The 24,698-nt window shown below is 64.2% G+C and overlaps 3 protein-coding genes and 1 long non-coding RNA gene across 18 annotated transcripts in view; 1 reads left to right on the top strand and 3 right to left on the bottom strand.

Annotated features, from left to right (window-relative positions):
• Positions 1-517: 517 nt before the first annotated feature.
• On the bottom strand, positions 518-1,516 carry TMEM88 (transmembrane protein 88). Its single transcript, XM_038536767.1, has 2 exons — positions 1,285-1,516; positions 518-1,206 (listed from the first exon to the last, which is right to left on the bottom strand). Exons 1-2 carry the CDS (start codon positions 1,492-1,494, stop codon positions 937-939), a joined length of 480 nt encoding a protein of 159 aa, XP_038392695.1. The 5' UTR covers positions 1,495-1,516; the 3' UTR covers positions 518-936.
• Positions 1,517-1,771: 255 nt separating this feature from the next.
• KDM6B (lysine demethylase 6B) lies at positions 1,772-23,309 on the bottom strand. 14 transcript variants are annotated; one of them, XM_038536728.1, is made up of 24 exons: positions 23,155-23,309; positions 16,484-16,600; positions 11,385-11,504; positions 10,992-11,132; positions 10,757-10,898; positions 10,466-10,564; positions 10,144-10,363; positions 9,968-10,060; positions 9,719-9,880; positions 9,440-9,634; positions 8,982-9,347; positions 6,671-8,868; positions 6,447-6,573; positions 6,212-6,317; positions 5,270-5,475; positions 5,090-5,154; positions 4,934-5,005; positions 4,697-4,845; positions 4,419-4,533; positions 4,150-4,337; positions 3,852-3,993; positions 3,473-3,599; positions 3,207-3,377; positions 1,772-3,110 (listed from the first exon to the last, which is right to left on the bottom strand). In XM_038536728.1, the coding sequence occupies exons 5-24, from the start codon at positions 10,891-10,893 to the stop codon at positions 3,087-3,089; spliced, it is 4,962 nt and encodes a 1,653-aa protein (XP_038392656.1). In that variant the 5' UTR covers positions 10,894-10,898; positions 10,992-11,132; positions 11,385-11,504; positions 16,484-16,600; positions 23,155-23,309; the 3' UTR covers positions 1,772-3,086. The 14 variants fall into 14 exon arrangements, with proteins under 14 accessions (XP_038392656.1, XP_038392668.1, XP_038392669.1 ...); XM_038536740.1 differs by having other exon boundaries at positions 4,934-5,002; XM_038536741.1 differs by having other exon boundaries at positions 9,440-9,523.
• On the top strand, positions 21,893-24,522 carry LOC111095879. The gene is made up of 3 exons (XR_005359466.1): positions 21,893-22,734; positions 24,241-24,334; positions 24,463-24,522. It is a non-coding gene; the product is annotated as an uncharacterized LOC111095879 (long non-coding RNA).
• DNAH2 (dynein axonemal heavy chain 2) overlaps positions 23,747-24,698 on the bottom strand; it is an 87,591-nt gene continuing 86,639 nt past the window's right edge. For both annotated transcript variants that reach the window (XM_038536726.1, XM_038536727.1), the window contains exons 87-88: positions 24,211-24,361; positions 23,747-24,085 (exon numbers count right to left, since the gene is read on the bottom strand). In XM_038536726.1, the coding sequence (XP_038392654.1) occupies positions 23,931-24,085; positions 24,211-24,361 (306 nt within the window). In that variant the 3' untranslated portion in view covers positions 23,747-23,930. The remainder of the gene's footprint in view (positions 24,086-24,210; positions 24,362-24,698) is intronic.

Here is a 24,698-nt window from a genome sequence, read left to right as displayed (position 1 = left end):
CCTGGTGTCCGAGTGTGGCTGGGATGTCGGGAGCACTCTCAACTCTCCTTTGCCTACCTGGCCGTGTGGGGCAGCCAAAGGCTCCCTCCGGTTCGGGGGTGGGGATGCACTAAGGACCAGCAGGCCCCAGGGTGGGCCCCTCCATCTTCCCTCCCACGCTGCTGCTCCAGAATTGTGGCTGGAGGGGGTGTCATCCTGCTCCGGAAGGCCCATTGTTTCCCTTCCCGGCCTGGCAACACCCGAGTTCCTCCAAGCTGGGGTCAGAGAACGGGCTCGGGTCCCCAAGGGGGAGCAGGGCAGGCGACAGAGGCCTCTATTGAGGGGGAGGTGACTCTAGGGTCAGGGACGGAGCTCTGGGGTCTAGCCAGGAAGAACGGGCTAACGCGATAAGGGAGGCGGGGAGGCTGAAGGATGCGCTCTGGAGCCCTGGCCCCCCACCCCGTGTTGTTTCCTGCCTATGGGCACCAGGCAGGAGTGACAGGACGTGTGCAATCCCTCTGTTCACAGGATCCCGGGAACGCGTTCAGTTCACTCTTTATTTGATGTGTGGTCACTCCTTCCCCTCCAACCTCACCCCCCCAGCCCGTAAATACTAGAGGAGCTGCACCAGAAGAGGACACGAGGCTGAGTGGTCCCAACGACGAGGGCGGGGGAAGGGAAGGGTGGAGTGGTGGAGTGTGTGTAGGGTCCAGCCCAGATGTTCAGGATTCGGATCTAGGTAGCAGGAGGAACGTGGGTTTTCCGGGGTGTGGCGGATTTCCGCCAGCTTTGGGTCCGTAGATGCATAGCAGTTCTTCGAAGGGATGCTGGGCCCCGGCTTAGGCTGGGGTGGGGGCGGGGTAGGTCGGGCGACCCCTGGGCTTCAAGTTCTCGGGGAGACTGAGAGACGGGGGGTGGGGGGTGGTCGTCGGGGTGGCTCTTGACTCGAGAGGATCCTCAGACCCAGACCTTTCCTGACGTGGGGCCGGCCTGGGTGCCCGGCAAGGCCCGGGTCTGCCGCGGCTGCGGGGAGCGCCGGCGCCGGTACAGAGCTCGGCTGTAGGGCACGAGGCAGTCGGCCAGGCGGAGGCGCAGGCACAGGCGGCGGTAGCTGGCCAGGGCCAGCACGAGCAGCGGCACGAGGAGCAGGAATCCGGTGACCAGCAGGGCCGTGAAGCCCGGGTCCCGCAGGTGCGCGGTGCAGGGGGGCGCCTGGGAGCGCAGGAACTGCAGGAGGAGACGAGGCGTCGGGCCCTGGCCCGCGGACCCCTGCGCCCCCCTCCCCACGAGGGCCCGCGTGCTCACCTGGGAGTGGCAGAGGAAGCCGAAACCTAGCATGGTGACGGCGGGCAGCAGGATGGTCCCCAGCACCAGCGCCAGCAACAGGAGGTTGAAGGCGGCCACCAGCAGATTCTGGGCCGTGACCAGCACCGCGCAGGCCCAGCAGTCCAGGGGGTCCCGGGGCTCCGGGCCGCCGCCGGGAGCGGGGCGCTGCGCCCCGGGGACCTCCGCCATGGCCGGCCTGGCTCCCGCCCGCCGGGGCCGCAGCCCTTATAGCGCTCCTTCCTGCCCCTCCCCCGGCCCAGCCTCTCCCCACCCCCCCTTATCCTGGAATGCGGCGCCGGGATTAGGCACCCCCCCACCCCAGACCGAGGAGCGGACCGGCGCTCTGGACATTCCACAGGCGCCTGGGGAGGGGCTCGGCCGCCGGGGTCTGTGCAGTTGGTCCCATAGCACCCCCCCCCCCCGCCGGGGCGCGCCCCGCCAACATGAGCACGTTGTCAAAACCAAATGTTTTTCTCTGATTTTATTTTTAATATTAATATTCTCACACAAAAATCACCGAAAATAGGGATAGGGTTGGGAAGACCCCTCTGCCCCTCGGGCAGAGAGACAGTGCAGTGCGAGGGGCGGGACTGTAAACCCCCCACCCGACCGCAGCCCCAGCGTGGGAGAAAAAACCACCGACGAAACAAAAATCAAGCCCCAGAGAAACTCATCCCGGGGTGTCCCTGCCCCAGTGAGGCCCTGGCCCTGGGCTGGTTCACGCTTTGAAAAGAAAAGGGGGCGGGAGTGGGTAGGGAAGGGGAAGGTCCGTGTGTTTAAAATTGGCCGGGGCTGGGAAGGACGGGGTTCCTTTTCCTCATAGTTCTTTCTTTAAAACTTTAAATTTTTTTATTTATTTATTATTATTATTATTTTTTTACAAAATACCATTTCAGTTCCCACTTCTTCCCCTACAGTACAGGAGTCGCTCACCCTCAGGTGGGGTTGGGGTCGGGTCGGGAGTGGGGGCCTGGTCCGAGAAAGTGCAGGACGTCGGGGAGGGGAGCGGGTTTGAGCACCATGAGAACCCGGCTGGAGCCGCGGGCAGAGACGGACGGGCCGGGCCCAGACACACACTGGGGGGGCAAGGAGAGCCCGGCTACGGGCGGTCCCTGGAGGGGCGGGCAGGATGGCTTGGGGAGGGGGGTGCGGGAGATCGGGTTTTCCCAAAAATGAATAAATAGAGGTGAGTGGGACTGTTATAAATTAAAAACCAAAAAACAAAAAAAACCCAGAAAGTACAAATCATAACCGAGTGAATAAACAGAGACATGTACAGGGATCACAGCTAGCATTGGAAGTAAAAAAGGAGGTTCTGGGGGAGGGGTAAAGCCCATAGAAAGAATCTCATGAAAACCTCGGCTGCCGTAACGTCTATGTACATACACGAGCCGCGTGCATCTGCGCCGGGCTGCGCGCCGGGCGGTCTGGCGGCTGGCAGGCGTGAGGGAACCCGTATGTGACCCCCGCCGCCGCCGGAGCCTGGTCCTTGTGTCTGTTGCTAGAAAGGCCAAAGTCGGTGAGGGGAGGCGCTGGTGGGCGAGGGGCTGCCAGCCCTCTCCCCCGTCTCCCATTTTTTTTCCTTTTTTCCTCGTATTTGTTAAAAAAAAAACAAAAAACAAAAAACAAAAAACTTTCTTAATAAATTAAGTGAAGGGGAGCTGCCAATGGGGTGGAAGGGCTGGGCCCGACCCCCTTCCCGGCCAGAGGCGGGACCTAGGTCCAGCCCAGGCGTGTGCTGGTGGCCCCGCGGCGCCTGCGGGCGTGCGGGGCGTCCGGCCTCATCGCGACGTGCTGGCGGGGGCCTGCCGGGAGAGAGCAGGCGGCGGGCTCAGCGGGGGCGGGGCACAGCGGCCCCCACGCCTGGCCCACACCTCTTGCCCACCCGCCCCGGTGCTCACCAGCGTGAAGGCGTCGTAGGCCTGCGCCAGCTCCTCGGTGCGGTACTGCTCCAGCACCACCACGCCCTGTAGGCCCGCACTGCGGCGCCGCGCACAGGCCTCGCAGTGCACGAGGTACGTGTTGCGGCTGCCGTTCTCGCTCGTCACAAACAGGATGTTGAACACCTCCACCTGGGGCCGGGCGCAGGAGGCGGGCAGGGGGCCGTCAGCAAGAGGACAGCTCCCGGGGGAGGGGAAGGGGGAGGGGCAGGGGCGGGCCCACTCACGTCGCACTCGTTGCAGTAGTAGGCGGGCTCGTCCTTGACCCGGCCCTGGTAGGCGATCTTCTTCCCGGCCCGCACCAGGCTCTCGCGTTGCACCTGGCAGTGCTTCATGGACTGCAGGAGGCAGAACCTGCGCGCGGTGGGGGGGTTGTTGGTGGCGGTCAGGCCACAGGTGGGGAGGGGCCCGGTCCCCGACAGGTGATGGGGTTTGTATCTATTTGGAACCGGCAAGCGCCTGGGGGTGGGTCCCTGTGGTCTGCCCCGGGGGCCCAGGAACAGCGCAGGGCAGGGGGGCAGGGGTGGAATCAGACAAGTAGAATGGTAGAACGAGAGCCTGGCCAGGTGAGGTGGAGAGGGATTCCTCCCCCCGTGGGGCCCTCACTTGATCATCCTGAACAAGTCCGGGTCGCTGATTTTGACCGTACGAGCCACATTCCAGGATACGTGAATCATGGGCACGATGGATTTGACGTTCTTCACCTCGTTCCACTCGTATCGTTCCAGGGCCAGCTGGTACTGATAGGCTGCGGGCCGGAGGGGGACGCTGAGGCTGCCAGGCCCACCGGGCAGCGGGGATGGGGTGAGGGGCAGGCCCTTCCCCTCCCAGCTGTGGCCAGCTCCCACCACCCCCCTCCTCCACCCCGCGCTGCGATCACTCCCTAAGGGCCCCACCCTCTCACCGGTGAGGGGCCCCACGTTCCAGGCGATGTTGTTGCACCAGCCAGTGGCCTGCACCCAGTGCACGGTGCCCGCATTAATCCACACGAGGTCTCCGGGGCGCTGCACGAAGCGGTACACAGGGATGTTGGAAGCATAGAGGTCATCCAGGATTGGCCACCAGGAACCGGTCAGGTAGTCCACGCCGTGCCTGCGGGGTGGTCACAGGGTCAGGTGAAGTCCGGGGCACCCAGGGTCAGGTCTGCAGGGCAGGGGCCGGGGCGGCGCGCACCGGTCGCAGAAGGCGCTGATGGTCTCCCAGTAGTGTTCGTGCACCGCGAACCACTCGCAGTCGCCTGGCCCGATGTTGATGTTGACGGAGCAGAAGTTGTTGTTCTCCTGGTGGCCTGCGGGGGGCGACAGAGTACGGCGTGGCTGGCCAGAGCGGAGCCTGCGCTCCGCGCCCAGCCCGCCCTCGCGCTCTCATTGGCTGGCGGAGGAGCGCCGGCGGCAGCCCCGCCCCCGACCCCCCTAGCCCCTGCAGCGCGCGCGCCACGCCTAGAAGCGCACCTGGAGTTCGACTGCCAGGGACCTTCATGTACAGCTGCACGGTGTTCATGCCCAGGATGGTGTGGCCCACGTGGCTCAGCATGTTGCCAGTGGATGTGACCCGCATGAAAGCGGGCAGCTTGAGCAGCTCCTGCAGCTGGGGCTTCCACCTGCGGGGTTCAGGGTGCAACAGAAGTGAGGCGCGACCCCCACCCAACTCTGCCCACCCAGCAGCACAACAGGCCCGACCTCACCGACCTCTTGGCATCGGATAGGTCGATGTTGGTGCCAAACTTGATGATGTGATGGTTCTTCGGGTCCGGTGCACTGCTGCCGGGGGCAGAGAGCAGGGGTTGGTGGAGAAGCACCGAAGGAAGGAAGGAGTCAGGGAGGGGAGGGCCGAACCGGACCCACCTGGGAGGGGTTCCTGTGGTGCTGTCGGGCTCCTCAGATTCCTCATCCTCACTCTCCTTCTCCTCCTGCTTGGCCGCGAGGGTGTGAGAGGAGCGCAGGAGTGGGTCAGTGCCTATCCAGGGGGTGCCCCCCATCCCTCCGCCTACGATCCGGACCACCTGCCTCCACCACCCCCCTCACCTGCAGGGACTCCTGAAAGGATGAGGCCTGGTACTGCGCATACTTGGCAATGGTGGTATGGGAACGGGAGCTCTCGCAGGGCCAGATCTGCCGCGTGCCCGTCAGATCCCAGTTCTCATCGGAGGGCTGCTGCACCTGCGTGCGCACCTCCACCGTGTGCTCGCCGCTTGCCTCCACCAGCGTCTTGGTGGAGAAGAGGCCCAAGTCTGCAAGGGAGGACCAGGCAGTGCGTTGGGGCAGGGGCAGAGGGCGGGGGGTGGGCCTCTGACGGGCTCAGCCCAGGAAGCACGGGCCACAAGCCCAGGCCCACAGGCAGCTGGGAGGCTTGGCTCTGGGGGCCTGGCCTTCATCTGGGTCACCTGCAACCCCCTTTCTCCCACTGCTGCTGGGCCCCTCCACCAGAATTGTCGGTGTGCACACAAGAGCGCTCTACGCATGCAGGTTTCCTTAAGTTATCGTTGGCTTCCACAAGAGATTTAGTCACGTGACAGCCTAGAATATGTTTCAAATAACTCAGTGGGGAGAAGGGAGGGTATGTGGAGATAGAGGATGCTACCGGGATAGAAAAAACAGAATTTTTGTTTCTACGTGGTTTCCCTTTCTGTGTATGTACCTCTGTCTGAAATTTTGCACAATAAAAGGTTTGAAAAAGGGAAAACCCCAAACCTGTGGGTTCTGTATCATCTGTACCCTTCTCCTATAATCAACCAAGAAAACCAAAAGTGACTCTAACCAGGTCCTGGGATCCATCCCCAGTGCAAACAGCTGGGACAAACAGCTGGGAGACAAGCCCGAGGCCCGCAGACCCATCCCTCTGAGCACTCTTCAGATATGGCCTACAGGTGACCAAGAGCTCATGATAGGCCCTGGCAGGGGTCCCCAAGTACAGGGGCAGCCCTCAGAGGCCTCTTCCCCACACCCTCCTGTCCTCTCCCCACTCACTGAGCCGCAGGGAGCCCGCCAGGCCCCGGATCACGGTGATGGGATTTCGAGGGTCCGTACAGAACTGCAGTAGCACGGGTGAGAAGGCGTCCCGTTTGCTCTCCAGCTGAGGTGTGAGGAGATGGACAGGGGTGAGAGCCGGGTCTCAGGCTCAGGGCCTGAGGGTCCCCCACCCAGCCCCTGGCTGAGAACCCGGTGGCAAGGGTGGTTCTGAGCGTGCAAGAGGCACACGTACATAGATGCTGGGGGTGGGTGGGTTGAGTTTTTCCCGGGGTAGCTTCTCCTCAGTGTTGATCTTGGGTTTCACAGACTGGGCGGGGGAAAGGTAGGACTCTCGAAACTTCCCTTTCACCTTGGCGTTCCTGTGGGAGGACAGAGACGGAGTGCAGGGATACCAGGGCAACAAGGCAGGTGTGGGGACAGGTGGGGGAGCCTCCTGGGTGCCTGCCCCTGACTTACTTGCTGGCCCGCACGACGTCGGCAGCGCAGTGGCTGATGGTAAGGTCCGCCATGCGCAGCCTCCGCTCTTCCACCTCAGAGGCAATAAAGGTCTCCTTGTCACCGCTCTCCACCTTGATGAGGCGGATCTTCAGCTCCTTGGGGGGCCCCTCACTAAGCGAGCGCAGCTTCAGCATGTCAGCCCGGCTGACCCCAGGGGGCCCCGGCGCTTCCTCCCGGGCCTTCTTCCCTGGTGTGGGAGCGGAGGGCGGTGTGGGCTGGGCAGCAGGTGCAGGAGCTGGTGGAGGGGCCGGGGCTGCGGGTGGCTTGGCCTTGGAGGCCCCGCCGAGATCGGGCCGAGCCTTCTCACGCCCCTGGATCTCCTCACTCTGCAGGTCCAGGTTGCCCAGCACCCGGCGGCTCTTTTCTTTGGGGGCCTTGGCCTTGGTCTTCACTCTGCCCTCTCGGGGCCGCCGACCCGTGCTGTCCTTACAAGCTCGCCGGTGCCGCCGATGCTCCTTCTGGTGCTCCTTCTGATGCTCCTTCTGCCGCCGCTTGCCACTGCCAGGTCCTGCTGCTGCCACTGCCCCGCCACCCTCCTCCCGGGCCTGGGCAGGAGGCAACAGCCGCTCTGTCCCACTGTCCACCGGGCCTGCCGTGTCCACCGGGCCGGCCAGGTCTGCGGCGCTCCGGCCCACCCGTTCCACGAGGGTCTCACAAGCCCGACTGATCTCTTCTAGCACCTCAGACTCAGATCGAGCAGGAGGCAGAGGCAGGGGTGGGGGCGGTGGCGGCGGTGGGGCAGGGGCTGTGGGGCCTCGGGCTGGCTCTTCGCCTGCCCTGCGCTCCCGGGCCCAGGGCCCGCCTGAGGTAGAGAACTGAGATGACGAGGAAGCAGAGGGCTGCGGGGAGCCCCGGGCGCTGGGGGCCGCCGAGGCAGGCGGCGGGGCGGTAGCACCTGACGGGGGGCCGGGGGAATACTGCGTGGTGGGCAAGGGCCCGGGCCGGGTGGCAACAGCTGCTCCGGTCCCCCGGTAACAGTACTTCTGTCCCTCCAGCACGGAGGCCAAGGATTTGAGCAGGCTGGCTGGGCTGGCTGCTGGGGGTAGCGGGGGCGGCGGTGGGGGCTGGGGCTGGGGCGGTGGGAACTTCGCAAGAGGCGGCGGCGGTGGCAGGACTGGTGGTGGCTTCTTCTCTTCTTCCTGGGTGGCAGTGGTGGTGGTAGCGGTGGCTGCCGGGGCTGCCGTGGTGGCTGGGGCTGTGTCACTGGGGAATGAAGGCTGCAGAGATGGAAAGGGCTCCTTCAGCGGGGGCGGGGGGCCCACGCCTGCCTCCTGTTGCTGCTGCTCCTCCTCCTTGCGAATGGATTCGTCCAGCATCTTCATGATGTTGGCCAGCCCGTCAGGGAGGATCTTGAATTCAGCCGGCTCCTCAAACTGGTCCTCCAGTGGGGTAGGGGGAAAATCGAAGAGCCGTGGGCCTCGGGCAGGCAGCTCCCCAACCCTGGGCGGCACAGGCTGGGGGGCTTTATTCAGTGGGCCTGGGGATGGCCCCGGCCCCACCTCGGGGGTCTTTGGGAAGGAGACCCTGGGCCGAGGGCTCTCCGGGCGCCTGAAGCTTCCTGAGGTATTTTGGTGGCAGGAGGAGGGAGGAGCTGGAGGCAGGGCAAGAGTCAAGGGTGCAAGAGGTGGGTCCTGGGGGCTCAGTGTGGGGCTGGGGGGCCGCGGAAGGGGGTCCAAACTTCTGGCCAGATAGGGAGGCGGAGGGAAGGACACAGGCCCCGTAGGGCTGCTGCTGTGGCTGCCATGGTTGCTGCTGCTGCTGCTGGTGGCTGGGGGGGTGGGAGGGGTGTGAGAATCCTGAGTGCCCACAGAAAAGCGGGGAGCCGGAGGCCCCAAGAAGCCCTCGCGGTGGGGGAGGGGTGGTGGGGGAGGGCGGGGGCGTCCCTCAGCCCCAAAGAAGAGCTCCTCTAAGATCTCCCCATCCTCGCGGGCTGCCCGGCAAGCCGGGCCCTTCAGCCAGGCAGGAGGTGGTGGGGGGCGTAGGAGGCGGGGACAGGGTGGTGGAGGAGGTGACGGGGGTCCAGGTGGCAGGGACAGGTGAGGAGTGGCAGCGGGAGCCGCCAGGAACGGTTTCCGACTGCTGTGCGCCGAGGGCCCCAGGCGGCCTTGGTGGGAGGAGATGTCCAGCGCGGGAGTTTGGTAATGGTCAGCGCCGGGCTGCAGGCAGAGAATGGGGGGAAGCACCAGTCAGAGGGCTGTTCTGGCCACTCCCCATCTCCTTAGAGTTCCCGGAGGCCCAGCGCCTCACTCTGCCCGCTGCGGGCACTCACGATGCCTGGGTTCGGCTCCGCGCCCCGGAGACCGGTGTTGCTGCTGCTGCTGCTGCTGCTGCTGCTGCTACTGCTGCTGCTGGTGGTGGTGCCGGGGAGGCCAGGGGGCCGGGAAGGGGCGTAAGGCACGCAGGCGGTGGTTGCTGCTGGTGAAACGCTGGAGTCCATCCGCGACCTCTGAACTCTGCTCTCTCTAAGGTCACTTCCGGGGGGACGGGTGGCAGGCGGGCAGCCATGGCTCTCTGCTCCTGGGGGGCGGGGGCCGGGGCCTGGGGGTGCGGCCGGGACCAGCCGGTGGCCAGGGGGGTGCGTGGTATAGGCCGGAACCGGGTATGGATACGGGTGGGGCAGCGGGTGCCGCTGCTCCTGTAGGAGAGGAAGGAGGACCACAGGTGAGGAATGCAGGGCATGGACCTCGCGCTTGAGAGATGAAAAACAATAAACAGGTAGGTGCTTACCTGGCGTTCTGGGGGCACCGAACCCTTGCGGTCAGGGCCCCAGACGTCTCCATGCAGGGTACTCCACAGCCCTGGCTTGGTCAGCTGAAATGGAGGGCTAGTGGCTAGGCCAGGCAGGGGTGGGGGGGGCGGTGGCGGTGGTGGCGGCGGTGGCAGTGGTGGTGGAGGCAACGGCAGCCCTGGGGGAAGGCCAGTCTAGAAGGAAAGGGAGTGTGAGAACCCCTGCTCCGCGCCCCAGCCCTGTATGCTGGCTGCCTGCCTGGTCACACACAACCATACCTGCTCTGAGCTGCAGCCTCTCCTGCGCTTGCCTCCAGGACTGAGGCCCTCGTCCCCCGAGGGGCCTGAGAGCGCTGCGGGAGGCACAGGCTGTACCACAGGGGGTTCAGCAGCTCGCTTCACTGGGGGGCCTCCCCGCTTGGCCCCATAGCTCCGCTTGTGCTGGAGACAAACAAGAGAGAGAATGGCACAGCTGCAGCCCCAGCCCGGGGCACCTCCCCACTAGCCCAGTCCAGCCCCCAGTCTCACCTCGAGGTGCAGCAAGTTCCACACTTGCTCCAGTGGGGGCAGGACCTTGGCTCGGTGCTGGCAGGAGCCAGCATGAAAGTTCCAGAACTGGGCCTGGGGGCAGAAGCGGAAAATGAAGATGAGGGTCCTGGTGCAGAGGCACAGTTCGGGCTCCCCCGGGGCCTGCCTCATCCCACCTGCTGTAGTCGCCCGATGCGGGGCCCCAACTCAGCCAAGCTTCCTCCGTATCGAAGGGCGCTGTGGTAGCAGCGAATGGCCTCCTCACTATCGTGCTCGGACTCGTACAGCTGCCCAAGCTGCTCCCACAGCCCTGGCTGAGCTGGCTCTCGGAGCAATGCCTGCACGCAGCCATGCAGAGATTCCAGCTTCCCATGGAGGGGTCTCGGGGTGGGGGTCCTAAAGAGCAGAAGGGGTTGTGGGGGTTGGTGAGGCTTGGGGAACTCTTCCCAGGGCTCCAGACTTACCACCTGTCCCCAGCACCTTTAACTCCTTACTCACCCTGGAGCATAATACGGTTTGTTGGGGTGCCCAGAGCTACTGCCATGTGAAGGGGGTAGGGGAGCAGAGAGTGGGGGCTGCCCGATGCTGGCAGAGCACCTAGAGAGAGAATGGCTGTTAGCATACAGCAAGATAAAGTAGTCCTGTCCCTACCTAGAAAGGAGGAGCCTGAGAGGCCAAAAGAAAGCAGCCAAGGGCTGTGCGGAATGGCAAAAACCCAGAGAATGACAGGGACTGAGGAGCCAAGGGGATGGGAAAAGGGGTGCCTGGAGACAGACCCCAAGTTCTCACCTGCCTCCAGGCAGCCATGCGCTACGAGGAGGGGGATGGGGCGGGCAGGAGCTCCAGGCCCCAGCACAGCTCAAGCCCCCAAGGGCAAAGGCTTCCCGTGCAGCGCGGGCCCCTGGAGGGTCCACTGCCCGATGCATCCAGCCTGAGCCAGGGAGAAGAGATGACGCTGTCAGTGGGGGCGCAGCTTGAGCCGGCCGGATGCACCCCGCCAACCCTGTCCCAGTCTTTCCCTTACCAGGTCAGCAGTGGCCCCAGGAGCCCTGGAGATCGGGCACGGCCCCCTGCCCCAGCTCTCGGGGGCGATGGTCCGCTCCAGCTGCTCTGACAGGAGTGCCCGCTGCCCCCAGATGGCCGCTGGGGCCGTTCACAGACAACTCTACAGAGGGGAGGAGGAGGAGTGAGGGGAGCTGGCCAGCACTCACCTGAGGCCCAGGGGCTGGCCAGCGGTCATCTGCACCAAGGGTCCCGCCCCGGCTTCCCCCAAGAACGGACCCCCGCCGCCCGCAGAGCCCCCAGCGGTCCGGGAGGGAAGGCGGGCGGCCGGCGGAGGGGAGCGGGCCGGGAGCCCGCAGCCCCGCGGTCCGGAGCCCCGGGGAGGACCGGCAGCACCAGCACCTTGGCGGCTTACCCGGCCTCCGTGGGAGCGTCCTCTCACGGCGTCGGCGAGCTCTTGAGATCCGGCCAATCACAAAACTTCCTCTCTCCCCAGACAGCCAATCATCACCCGTGTCTCCGCCTCAGTAACAGCCTGGCCGGGACCAATGGGAGCCAGGTTAGCCCGGCCGCCGCCGGCCGGGGGAGGAGGGGTGGCGGAGCCGGTCAGACGGGCTCGGCCCGGGGTGACCCCGCAGTGACCCCGCGGCTCCCAGCTAGAGTCTCCATCTCGGACCTGCCACTCGGGCCGCCGGAGCCCGGGACCCCCGCGGGTGACGGCGGCAGGTCGCACGCTTGGGCCGGCCTGGGGGACGGCGCTACCCACGGGTCCCACGCACCCACGGAGCCACCGGTAGTTCCCGCAGGAGCGCCCGCAGCGGCCCCCGCCCCGCCGCCGTGAGACCGACGACCGGCACGGACTCCCGCGCGGACTAAGGCGTCGCTCCCCCTTCCTCACCTCCCCTCGCGCAGTGCCTCGCTCCCACCTCGAGCGCCCCTGTAACTAAGTGCTCGGGCTGGCCGGGTCACGGCGACTTCTCCGGTACCCGGGCCCGCCCGCGCCGCGAGCTGAGCGCTCCACCCCCGGCGCCTGACCCCATCCCATCCACAGCCAAGCCCCCCGCCGCCTCGCACCTAATTCCCCCAGCTCCTCCACTCCCCCCACCTCTCTACATCTTCAATACCTAGCGGCCCCCCAAACCGAAATCTTCAATCCCCCCAACTTCTGAGAAGTCGCGCACCGCGGTCCCGAGTGGCCCCTCTCGCGTGGCTCCCGTATCCTCTATGCCCTTCCCCGTCGGGGCCACGCGGTTCCCCACGGCCCACGTGGCCCCCGCCCCCCAAGGGAGGGGGGATTTCGGGGGTTGCCCGTGACGTGGCTACTTGCGCAGCGGAAGCGGCGTGTGTAAGTGTAAGGGGGGGTCCTTTGGGAGGGAGGAGGGCGGGGCCCGACAGGCGGTGACATCACCCCTGTCCCACTCTCACCGCCCACTCCCTTAAAGAACCCAGAGCCCGTTTCACTTCCTCCTTCGCCTCCCCCCACCCCCCGCCCCTTCCCGTTGGTGCCTCCACGACCCACGACGGGCGCAGTGCTCCCCTTGCAGGCACCTTCCCTTCAGCCCCAGCTCTTCCCGGTGGCCTCTGCGGGCCTAGGATCCCCGTCCCCGCGCCTCCGCCGCGCCTACCCGGCGTCCCCCAGGTAGGGAGCCGGCTCCGCTCCCGGGATCGGTCCATTGAGAGTCTAGAGTACAAAGAGCTGCGAGAGGCGAGCGTAGAGTACAAAGCGGCGGGGGCGGGGCCAGCGCTCCAGCTGGAGCGAGCGCCGGGCAGGAAGCCGGGGGAGAGCGCGGCCCGGGGCTGGGGGCGGCTGGAAAGTTCGCCCTCGCCCGGAGAAGTGTGCGCCGCGGGGAAATTTCCACCCAGCCCGCAAGGGCAGGCGGGCTTCTGCTGAAAACAGCTTCCCTCCGCCGGACAAGGTCGTCTGTTGATGTGCGAGCGCTTGGACCCCACCGGCCCCAGCACGTCCCTCCCCGCCGAGGCCGGCTCACGTCTGGGCGCTGCAAACCCCCCCTCCGCGGCTCTGGTCGAGTTTCTGCCCCCAACTCTCTCTCGTCACCACAAAGACTTTCTCTCGGTTCCCAAGCCCCGGGGCGAGTGGAGCGCTTAACGGCGGTCAAGGGGAGCCGCGACCAGGTTCCCGCACCCAAGTCCCGGGGCACGCATGGGAAGCCGGGGGGCGGGAGGGACGGGACGGGGGGGGGTACTGGGAGTCCGGGCATCGGAAGAACAGGTCCCCGCTTGCGAAGAGATGCCCAGGGCGCCGGCAGTTGCCAGGAAATGCAGCTTCCCCCAGTGCGATGATGACACTTCCCCTCCACCACTTCCCCTTTCCCACGGGGAACTGACTCAGCTCTCCCTAAAGCGCGGAGCCCCGTCCCTCCAGCCCCTCTCCACCTTTGTCCACTTAGAATGCAGCAGCCCTCACCGGAGAACAAAAACTTCCTGTTCACTAAACACACACGTACTCTCGCCAACAACCTCCGATCCCTGTCCCCACCCGGGACCCAGGCGCCTGACTGTCCCCCCACCCCCACCCCGTGCCCCATCCGCCTCCCGTACAAAGCCCTCCCTCGGGGTCTGATTCAGGCTCGGGGTGGGGGGGGGAGAGCGTGAGTCACCCAGAAAACCTTCCCCTATTCCCACTGACTCAGTCCCCGCCTCCCTGAACACACACAGACACACAGTCAGAGGCAGACACAACTCAGCCCACACACCGCTCACCACCGGTCCCGCGGAAATTCCCCTCCCGTCTTCCCCACGACGCCCCCCCCCCCCGCCGCGCCGCCAGCCCCGACGCCCCGCGCACACCTGTTCCCCAGGCGCCGGCGGTGGCTCGCGGTCCACTCTCCCCTCGACTCTCGCTTGGCGGCAGGAATAGCCCTCCCCGACTCCCTGCGTCCGCACTAACCGAGGGGAGGGGACGGCCACGGGCAGGCACAAAGACAGACACAGCCACAGACTCCTCGAAGGCAGAAGGGAGGAAGACGTACGCGGCCAGGGCCAGGCTGGGGAGGACGCGGTACTTCTGGGGCGGACCTTCCATTCCGGCCTCTCTCGCCCGGCCCGCGCGGTGCCGGGCACCAGCCGCCCAGAAAGGGTTAACGCTTCTCCCGCCGAGGCCACGCCCTCTCCATCCGGGCACTCCCGGCCGAGCCCAGCTCCGCCCCTTCCATCCGGGCCCTGGACTCGGGGACTTTAACCGACCCCCTCCCCTGGAGACCCGAGAGAGAGAAAGAGAGAGAGAGGGGAGAGAGAGAGAGAGGAGAGAGAGAGAGAGAGAGAGAGAGAGAGGAGAGAGAGAGGAGAGAGACACCCACTCCATCAATCACACCCACTTAACCCTCTCCCGGCTCGAGCTCGAGAAGCCCCTCCGCGCGGCGCTCGGGAGGCGCGGGGCTGGGGGCCAGACGTGCGCACGCAGACTCACGTGCCGGCCACCGACAGGACCCCGCCGCCGCGGCCGTCCCGGCAGGCCGTAGTCAGGCAGGCAGACGCGCCGAGGTGGGGCCGGTCCGGGGTCCCGCCGCGTCCCACTCCCCGCCAGGCCGCATTCTGCCCGATGGAAGCGAGGGGTTACACGCTCGCTTCTTACCTGGTGGAGCGGAGGGGGGGAAGGCGGAGGAGGGGAGGGCCGCCGGCTGGGGCGCCGCTGTGACTCAGCCGCCCGGGCAGGCCGCCCGCTCGGGATTCCCTTCCCCAGCCTTCCCCCGCTGCCGGCCCCTCCCCGCCCCCACCGCGTAGTGACAGTGCCGGCCCCGGCCCGCTCGGTGTCACTGCGAGCCTTGTGTCTGCCTCTGACTGGACCGCTGTGTTCCCCAGTGTGTCTGACAAGTCGGCTGTGTGCACCTGCATATCTGCTCATCTGGTCCCCTCCAGTGTCTGTGTCTGACGCGCTCCTGTCATTATGCCTGTCTACATGACTCTGAGGGGCTGGCTCTGTCTGTGTGTCTGCCTGGCTCCTGTCTCGGTCTTTTGTCTGGGTCTGCCTCTGCATCACTTGCGTGATCACGTGTGTCTCTGCACATGCCCTTCTGTGTTTGCCTTCATGCTCCCGAACAGAGTCTGGGAAACACTGGAGCCGGCTGACCCTGCCGACTCCCTGCCTCACTCCCCTGAATCCTGCCGGCTTGCTGGATCAGTGGTCCTTCTGTTTGAGTCAAATATTTGGGCGTCTGTCTGCCTTCAATCAAGTTCTGTCCTATTCCTCAAGGTCCTTGCTTATCCTCACAGCTCCCTGCGGCTCCCATTATGATGATAATTGCTAGCATTTAGTGAATACTTATTACATGCCTGGCACTGTGTTAAGCACTTTACATACATTTTTAAAATTACCCCCCCAACATCCCAAACCTAAAGTAGGAGGTACTTTTTTTTTTTTACCCCATTTTACAGAGGAGGAAATCGAGGCTCAGAGAGGTTAGGTAACTTGGTCAAGTTCACTCTACAAGAGAGTGGAAGAGCTGGGCTTCTAACCAGGGCCTCATGCTTTCCATTCTTCTAGAAGGCCTCTGTCCTATTCTGGCTCCCTTGGTGTTATCTTCACAGGCTATCTCCTGGGCCAGCCTGACCCCAGGGTTCCACCCCAGACATCTCTACCATCCCAAATGCCTCATGGCCTCTAGAGCAGGTGTGGGCAGGAGACTGTGTAGCAGATCTCAGAAGCCATTCCTTTCTTGGCAAGAAAGCTCATTCAGTTAACACATTCATTCAACACAATTCCACTGAGGCACCCCAAAGTGCAAACCATCTTGCCAAATAGAGACACACAGAAGAAAACAGTCCCACTCAAAAATTCAGTGAGCAGTGGAGAAAAGCGACACACACTCAGAGAACTCAAGTCCCTGGCTTAGGTATCATCTTTTCTCCTAGAGAGTGAGGGGTGGAGGATCTGTCCTCCAGAGCCTCAGACAGGACCAGCAGAAACAGAGGCAAGCAGAGGAGATGGAAGATGGAGGGTGTGGGGGGGCAAATGCTGTAGTACAGTGGGGACAGAATGGTACAGAAAGGACTCTGGAAGGAAAGGTGAAATTCCACGATTGCCATGGCAACAGCAGGCCCTGGTGGTAGTGGCCTCCAGTGCCTCTCCCCATCACTTTCCAATCACCATCCGTAAACCAGACTTCAACAACTCTTACAGGGCACCCCTGCCTCAAGAAAACCCACCCCCCCCCAAGGCAGCTCAACGTCTATCTTGCTGCCTGCAAACTCTGGCTCAATTCAATTCGATAAGCAACTGAGTTGTAGCACTGGGGGGTGACGGGGAGATGATTTTTTGGTGGTAGTGGAGAGGCTGGTGAAGTACGGGGGCTGAACCATTCAGAGGCAACAGAGGGGAGCTCCATAAACCAGGAAGGCTGAACCACTCAAGCACCACATGGTGGGGGGATGCTCAGAGTTGGACTGGACCATTCTGAGGAGTGGGCACGATACAGATCATACCACTGCTCTTCAAGCATGTGGTTCAGAGTTGGACCAAGCTGGTAGGGGGAGGTGTCGCTCAGGGGCAGGACTTACCAGATGGAATCTGATGTGCCCTGTCTCATTGGAACCAGTGCCCCAGCGGTGGGGTGCAGCAGACCACAGTGGGTGGGGTGAGTGGTACTATGGGGCTGGCATGGTGCCTGGGGGAACCTAAAAGGGAAAAAAAGCCAGTTAGAAGTAGGGTCTCCCAGACTGAAGAATTTTCCTGTGCTCCCTATCTTCTTATTGAGGAGAAACCTGGCACTGGTGGTCAGATGGGATGGGAGAACCTGTTTCCATGGCAACCAGAAAAAGCCATCCCCAAAGTGGTCCTCCAGCCTTCCCCTTTCGGAAGCAGCCTGGACAGGAAGGGGGGCCATGCCATGGCATCTGTGTAAGTCCATGGCAGACACCCAATCCACGATCTCTCTGCTGACTGAACCCTCCTGCTGGGAGCCCCTGGTCCCAGAGTAGCCCCAGTTGCCCCTGACCTCTGCATCTGAGTGGGGCCTCCATCCTGGCCCCAGGCCTACAGATCCTCAGCGGCCTTCTGCTCAGCTTCCTCCCTAACCTTATCAAGACACCCGTCAACCCCACCCTCTGGACTCTGCCCCCTCCTCTTCCCCCAGGCGGGTGCAGGCAGGTCTTGGCGAGGAGCACAGGTGGCCAGACTAGATGAACGGGCCCAGCAAGGAGGAGTCTCCCTTGGAAGGAGGCCCTGACTCTGGGCCTGGGTCTGGAAGTGGCCTCTGCTGAAAGCCACCCTTCCATCCCACCCCTCAAGGCCATATCCTGTTTCTCCATCACCTCCTTCCTCTCTGTGGCCCAAGAAGGTGACAGAGGCCCACTCCCTCCCCTCCTCTCACAGACAAAAAGCTAGGCTTTTGAACAGAAGTCCAGGGTCAAGAATCAGGTGTCCGTCTAGGGTCAGGCCTAACTCTTGCCCTTTCACCTCCAACTCCCTCCTCAGAGACCTATGGTTGCTGCTTCTTTAGCCACAGCTGTCTGCCCTCAGGGTCCCAGACACTTGGGTTCCCAATCTAGTCCCTCCATTCCCTGGCCTTCCAGCCCGCATCCTTCCCCCTGCCCCAGGGACTCAGGCCTCCAGCCCCCAGCCTCCATGATGCAATGTGCTGCAAGCTGCCTGGGGTGATGACACAGCCCCAAGGGAGGTGCTACTTCTGACCCATGCAGGGCCCCTCCCGTGGGCCAGGTAGTGGTCAGTGGCAGGCGAGGGATGCCAGGTGGGCAAAGTTCTCACGCTAGAGAAGGAAGCTTGAGGCTGGAACCTTCTGGACAGGGACATTGAGAATGTGGGACAACTGTGTGTGTGTGTGTGTGTGTGTGTGTGTGTGTGTGTGTGTGTAGTCTGTAGCATTTGTGTTTGTGGTCCTGTGGCAGGGGAAGGGGGAGCTGGGAAGGGTCTAGCCTAGAGAGAGAGGAGTGGCAGGCCCTTAGGGCAGACCAAAGAAGGAGTGAGGGGCAGCCAAGGGGGTCACCGGGTGTGTATGGGGTATCTGGACACAGAGTGGGGGAGGGGCCACCAGCCATTTAAAGGGCCAGCCCCAGAGCTTTAATCCCTCACCAGCCCTGGCCCCAAGCCGGAGGCTGTAATTCATCTGTCCAACAGCTAGGGTGGGTGTGTGTGTTGGGGGGGGCATGTGGACGGGAAGGGGGAGCTGGGGGAGGGGCTGGGGCTTTCTTGTGCATGGAGCCAAACAACAAAAGGGAAAGCTGAAGGGCCAGCGCCAATGTGCCCAGGCCAGGCTTCGGACCTGCAAATGTGCCGGCGGTCCCCACCTGATGGCCCACAGACTCCAGTCTGGACTGAAGGACTCTTGGCCAAGGAGTCCAAGAACCCAAAGGTGGGGCCCAGGAGAAGGCCCAGGCTGAGTGCCCCCCTCCCCCGCAAGCTGTCACCCCTCCTTGCAGGTCCCAGCTGCAGCACCATCCCAGACCTGGCAGGCCCCACAACAGATTCAGCCTCAGATGCCCTGCTCACCAGCCCTGCCTCCCCAGACACGGCCTGCCGGCTCCCCCTCCCGCCGGCACCGGGTGGCAGCGGCCACACCGAGGCTGTCCCTTTAAATCATTACCACCCCTGATTGTGTGGACAAACCGAGGGCCCTGCCCCCCCAGGCAGGCGGCTGGCCACCTCCCCCCCAAGAGTCCCCAGAAATGTGAGGGCCATTTAAAGGGACACAGAGAGGCAGCCAGGTCTCCAGCAGCCCCCACCCCCACCCCGCACGCACTCATAGCCCCTTCCCCAGTGGGCCCCCCAAATTCCGGTTCTCTCCCCACCCCTGGAGACTGCTAGAAGGAGAAAAGGGGCCAGAGTTGGGGGGGGAGGGAAGGACAGGGACTGCCTCCTTACTCAGAGCCCCAGGGGACAGGTCGGAAGGAGAGCAAAGCGAGCCGGAGCCCCGAAAGGTGCCGCAGGCAGAGCCGGGGTGCACAGGCTGTGTGGCTGCATGAGACGGCGGCGCGGCCAGCAGGCGACAAGCCCAAGTGGGGGAGACGGTACAGGGAGGGCAAGGAGGCAAGGCCGGACGAAAACGGGGAAAGGGGTCATCCGGGAGGGTGTGGAGGAAAACCCGAGAAGGAAGGGCCAGCCAGGCCGGGGTTACCTGCTGGGTGTCTGTCCCCCGGCGGTGCCCCCGGAGTCCGGGTAGGGAGGGGGGGAGCAGCAGGGGGGGGAGTGGGGGCTGGGGGGGCGGGGAGACGGTCCCTCCTCTGCCTCCTGGGCCTGCCCCGGCGCTTGCAGCCTCTGCCTCCCTCCCTCCTCCTCCCCGTCCCTGAGTCCCGGAGTCAAACAAAGAACTGTAGCAGGCTCTCCCCAACCCCCTCCCTCCTCCTCCTCCTCCTCCTCCTCCTCCTCCTCCTCCACCTCCTCCTCCCCTCCCTCCCTCCCCACCAGCAGGCTCCCTCCTCCTCCCTTCCGGTCTCTTCCTTTAACCACCCGCCCCCCCCTCCAGCCCCCAGCACTCGGCTCTCTCCACCCACCCACCCAACCTTTTACACACCCCTCAGCCAAGCCCCGGCCCCGCAAAGAAAACTGTGGAGTCCCTCTGCCAAATTGAAAGGCTCCAGAGAACAACACGGGAGGGGATCGGGGTCTTGCTTAAAAATCAAGAACCACAATACAATTATTTTATTTCACGGCCAGAGGAATAATGTGAGCTGTTTCTTCTCCAAGAGAGGGAAAAAAATAATACTCCTAAAGAAAGCAATACAAATCTGACTAAAGCCCTCATCAAATAAAGTGCACAAAGCAGTGGACGCTAATCCCTAGCCCCCTCCCTCCCACCCGCCAAATTAACACCAACTCTCCACTCCTCCCTAACGAACTCCTGAGGTCCCAGCCAGGCCGAAGCCAAAGCCGGCCTAACAACTATAACCATAAAAAGAATAACTACCACCATTTAACAAGAATGAGCATTTCATAACAAGCATCCGTTCAGGATTTATTCTGTGCCAGGCACTGTGCTAAGTACTCTGCATAAATTATCTCACCACCACCCCATCGCCTAGAAGGTATGTACTGATATTTAAATTTTCCAGATTAAGAATATGAGGCCCTGGGAGGTGGTGACCTTTCCAAGTCCCTACAGCCACTAAGTGGCAGAGCTGGGAAGGGAATCTGGATCTGATCTGACAGCCCAAGCTCTAAGGTACCTGAAAAGAAAAACAAAATTTTGCCAATATCATAACCAAACCCCAAAACTTAAGAGGGAAGGGCACTTGGCAGCTATGAGCCAAATCTTACTCCCTCAGAAGGACTTTTTGGTCTAATACTGTTTCCTGACTCTTTCCTTCACGGTTGGGGTGTCAATGATTAAGGTCAGAGAGGAGCTGCCGTCCAGCGAACCCCCATTGCGCACACACTCTTCTCCCGGGAGTAGCTACCTTGCAACCACTCCCACTTCAACTCGGAATGAGGAGGGGGCAATAGGACCCTCAGCAAGGCAGCAGGTGGGAAATTAGAAAGACGCTCGGAGGCTCTTTCAAGGAGAGCAGGGGGCTGGCAAGGAACGCTCTCCGTACCAATGAGAGGAAAAGTGACCCGGGGTTCCCGGAGCCAGCCAAGGGGCAAAGTCTCAGGGCCACACCACACCCGTGCCCCTCCCCCTCCCAAAACTCCAGGCCAGGGTTTCCCACCTGCAGGCCGCTGAGGCCAAGGGAAGGGAGAGGGGGAAAAGATGGCACGGGGTTGGAACTGGACTCGGGGCAGGGGTGGGGGCGGCGAGTGGGCAGGGGAGGCGGCCTCTGGCCTGGCAACAGTCCCAGGGCACGTGCATTGGTGACATCATCCCAGGCCACCTCTAACACAGACCTTTGACCCCTAGGGCGGAAAGGGGCCTTTGGCTAAGCTTCCTGGGAAATAGCCTTAGGAATTCTGGGAACCCAAAAAGGAGGGGAGGGCAGGAACCCGGGCGGCTTGCCTTTATCTCGCGTACCCCCAGCACGGCTCCAGTTCCGGGGCTCGGGCTTCTCCGCTCCTCCTCCCCGCCTCCAGCCCCTGACCTCCCAACCCACATTTCTGACGGAGTCCCGACACGCCTCTCGCAGATACTGTGCCTTCTCTCCCCCGGGCGGGGTCTCGGGTGGGGGGCGGGGCGCCGGGTCCCGCGGGGCTCCGTCTCCCATCGGCGGGCTCCCCTGGGGCCCGGCCGGCAGCCCGCCGGAACCCGTCTGGGTCCCCAACTCTCCTGCCCCTCCCCGCGCCGTTCCAGGGCGGAGTCTGTGGAGTTGAAACCGGGACACGGCGAGAGGAAGAGTTATATAACCGGGAGAAGCCGGGAAGGACGCGCGGAGAGCAGGGCGCGCGGCCCGAGGGGAGCCCCGGGAGCTCGCAGAGCGCGAGAGCAAGCGCGGAAGGAACGTTAGGGGTGGGGGGATTTCGGGATGCACCAAGGAGGAAGCCACGCGGACGAGGGGCGGCAGGCCCGGCGGGAGTCACCCGGGCCGCCGGGGGCTTCCCTGCAGCGTCCTCCCCGCCGCCCACGGCCGCCGAGCCCGAGTGCGAGCAGCCGGGGAAGGGGCGCCGATACCCGGTCCGCTCCTCCTGAGGAGGCAACCGGAGCCCAAGCCCGGGAAAGGCGGCGGCGGAGCAGAAGGGGCCGGAAACCACAGCTCCGCCCAGCCCACCTGGGAGAGTGGGGCGCCAGCTAGGGTGCGGTGGGAAACAGGTAGCCGGCCCCTCCCACGCCGGGCCGGGTACAAACGGTTCGAGACCTAGCGAGCGAGGACGGGCGCGTCCAGACGTCTGGGTCCCCAGGGCCCGAGGAGCGCGGCCCCGGACTAGTTTGCAAACAACACAGCCAGAAACCGGGTTGGGTAGGGGGACAGTGAACAGCGTGCGCCGACTCGCCGCGCAGGCGCAGGGGAGCACCGGGGCGCGTGCGGAGGAGGGAGGGGGGGTGGGCGCGAGCGTGTGGGAGTGCACGTGCGGGTCCCGAGCAGCTCCCCCCTCCCTCCGCCACTCCCCCCCCTTTCCAGTCGCTCTACGAGGCCCCCTCCGTATTGGCTGCCGGGGCCCTGATGTCAGGGACGTCCGCCGGAGCGGATTGGCGGACGCGAGAGTTCGGGAATCCTGCTCCGGAGCCCGGCTCTCCGGTTACTCCGGCAACGAGGCAAGCAACCCCTTGGAGGGCGGCGGAGCGCCGCTCGCGGCCGCGCCTGGGGCCCGCCTCCCTCCGACGACCGCCGCGCCTCCACTGCCGCAGCCCGGCCCGCGGCCTCCCTCCGTCCTTCCCCGGCTCTCCAGCTCCCGAGAAGCGGTCGCCCCCCCCCGCCGGGTCCCCAGGTCACCGCCACCAGCTGCGGCGGACTGGAAGCGAATGCGCGTTGCTTAGTAACCTAGCCGCGTGCCCCCCTCCCCGCTATTTACCCGGGCCCGCGGAGGCGGAGACTGAGTCCCAGCCCCCTCCCCATCCTTCGCCCTTCGCCCTCCCGCCCACAATTTCCTGTGAGGGGCCAAGATGACAGGAAGTCGGCGGCGCACCTCGGCCCACCTCGGCCCACCTGTCCCTCGGGCCGGGCGGGGGCTGCTGCCGCTCTCCCGGCCACCGCGCCCACCCGGCTCCCGCGGTTCGGGCCGCGCGTCTCGCCCTCGCCATCTCGTGGCTGCGCGGCGAAGGTCCGCACGGCGCTGGGCTCGGGGCCGGGCGAGGAGCGGCCAAGTGGGGTCGGACCGGGAATGGAGCGGCTGGCGAGGGCCGGCGGACTGCACGGAGGCGGGGGTGCCGCGCGGAGGCTGGCTGCCGGCGCCAGGGGCAAGGCTGAGGCCACACACACACCTCACGGTGCGGAGAACTGGGGGACACCGAGGGAGCCCCGGGCCCGGAGCCCCATCCCCACCCGACCCCCGGGGAACCGTCGCACTGCCCCAGCTGCAGACTCTGACCTTCCCTCCTGCCCTTCCGTTAGGGGCCGCCGCGCCACGCCCCAGTGTCGTGGAGGGGAATCCCAGCCAGGGGGGACCCGGAGCCCTAGCAGGCCCCTCTGGACACTCGAACCCAAGGGTTCCGCCTCCCAGCTCTTCCCCACAGCGCCCCGCCCCCCTCTAGGGAATCCTGGCATCCTGCGCCCCGGTCGTCTCGCCAGGTCCTTTGCTGAGACCCGACCTTCCATCCCCAGCTCTACCGGTCCTGACTCAGGCGTCCCGCCCCCCTGCGCGGAGATGGGCTTCTCTCTCTCCAGACGCCCCCGCAGCCCCCCGTTACCTGGTTCTGGGGTGTCCCAGGTGCTCATGCTCCCCGAGGTCTCCCAGGGGGTCGAGCGGGCCCCCCCTCTCCCAGGCCAGGGCCGGGGGGGCCGCTCCGCCCCGTGGCGCAGTTGGATTTTCCAACACAAACACCGCCCCCCCTGCGCCCCAGCCCCGCCCCCTCCTCGTGGTCCCGCCCCTCCTCGCGCCCGAGTCCGTCTCCCGGGCCCCGCCCCGCCCCCTGCCTGTCCCACTCGCCTCCGCGCAGGTGCGGGGTAGGGTGCGGGATGCGAGGTGCGGGTGGTGCGGCGCAACGTGCTGGGCCCGGCCCCATCCCTGCCTGACAATCCCTATTCGGATCACGCGCCTTTCCAAAGTAAGCCCCACCCCGCCCTCTCAGGTCCAGCCCCGAAATTTAGCCACACCCCGATTTAGGTCCCACCGCCCTGCTGCGGGTTCAGGGCCACGCCCCCTCCATCTCCTAGCCTCCTACTTCCCTAGCTCCCTTCCCGGTCCTGTAGCAGTTCCCTGGAGTTCCCTTCCTCTGCAAAGCCCAGACTCCCTCCCTCCCTCCCCGAGCCCCCACCCCATTGAGAGGCTCGGTTAGGGCGTCTGGTTGAGAGTGTTTTACTGCTCTGAGTTCCAATACAGTTCTTCCACCTTCACGGCTAGCACGACTGGCCATCGGTCGCTGTTAGGCAACAAATTCAGCCACGGCCAACCCCCCAGTTAAGTCCGGCCTTGGTCCCTGGAGTCCCCGACCCTCCCTCCAGCGGGGAGGAAGAGGAGGCCCTCTCAGTTGTCCAGGCTCATGAGGAGAGCAGTCCCCCTCTTGATCCAGTGATCGGGGGGCATGGTCCCAGACCGAAGGTCAATGCCGATGACAAAGGAGGCTCTCTCGGAGCTGCCGGCCCGGTTGGGGTAGTAGTAGCACGGACAGGAGTACATGCCTGAGGAAAGACGGGGAGGGGGGTGAGAGCCCTAGAGCCTCTGGGAGAGCAGGCAGGAGGGGGGGCAAGGGTGGACTAGGACCCAAACTAAGGATGGGAAGGCGGGTCCCAGGGAGCTATCCCACCCTTGGCGCTCTTCTTTCGACTTTCTGTAGGCCTGAAGTGGATCGTGGGCATGAGGCAGACAAGCTGCATGGGTTCTGCCTCCACCAAGCAGGAGTTCTTCCTATCCCAGCCGGCACCCTCCAGGTACAGGCCACGGACCCAGACACCATCCTGGGAAGACATGGGGGCAGGTTTGGGGGGGAGAAGTCCACATCTTCACTTGCCAGCACCCCTGATTTCTCTTTTCTCTCTCTCTTTTTTTTTTTTTTAAGATTTTCTTTGACAGGGCAGCCCTGGTGGCTCAGCGGTTTAGCGCTGCCTTCCACCCAGGGCGTGATCCTGGAGACCTGGGATGGAGTCCCACATCGGGCTCCCTGCATGGAGCCTGCTTCTCCCTCTGCCTGTGTCTCTGCCTCTCTCTCTCTCTCTCTCTCTCTCTGAGTGTGTGTCTCTCATGAATAAATAAAATCTTAAAAAAAAAAAGATTTTTCTTTGACAGATAAAACCC

Source organism: Canis lupus, chromosome 5, assembly GCF_011100685.1.
Source record: "Canis lupus familiaris isolate Mischka breed German Shepherd chromosome 5, alternate assembly UU_Cfam_GSD_1.0, whole genome shotgun sequence".
Classification (NCBI taxonomy): Eukaryota; Metazoa; Chordata; class Mammalia; order Carnivora; family Canidae; genus Canis; species Canis lupus.
This window is presented reverse-complemented; position numbering and strand designations above follow the sequence as displayed.

What these genes read in the sequence shown, in the direction of transcription:
- TMEM88 (XM_038536767.1), bottom strand. Translation starts at nt 1,494, where the DNA reads ATGGCGGAGGTCCCCGGGGCGCAGCGCCCCGCTCCCGGCGGCGGCCCG. An exon ending in GCTTCCTCTGCCACTCCCAG is followed by an intron (nt 1,207 to 1,284) that starts GTGAGCACGCGG and finishes CTCCTCCTGCAG; the next exon opens with TTCCTGCGCTCCCAGGCGCC.
- KDM6B (XM_038536728.1), bottom strand. Translation starts at nt 10,893, where the DNA reads ATGCATCGGGCAGTGGACCCTCCAGGGGCCCGCGCTGCACGGGAAGCC. An exon ending in GCATGGCTGCCTGGAGGCAG is followed by an intron (nt 10,565 to 10,756) that starts GTGAGAACTTGG and finishes TTCTCTCTCTAG; the next exon opens with GTGCTCTGCCAGCATCGGGC. An exon ending in GAGGCTGCAGCTCAGAGCAG is followed by an intron (nt 9,635 to 9,718) that starts GTATGGTTGTGT and finishes CTTTCCTTCTAG; the next exon opens with ACTGGCCTTCCCCCAGGGCT.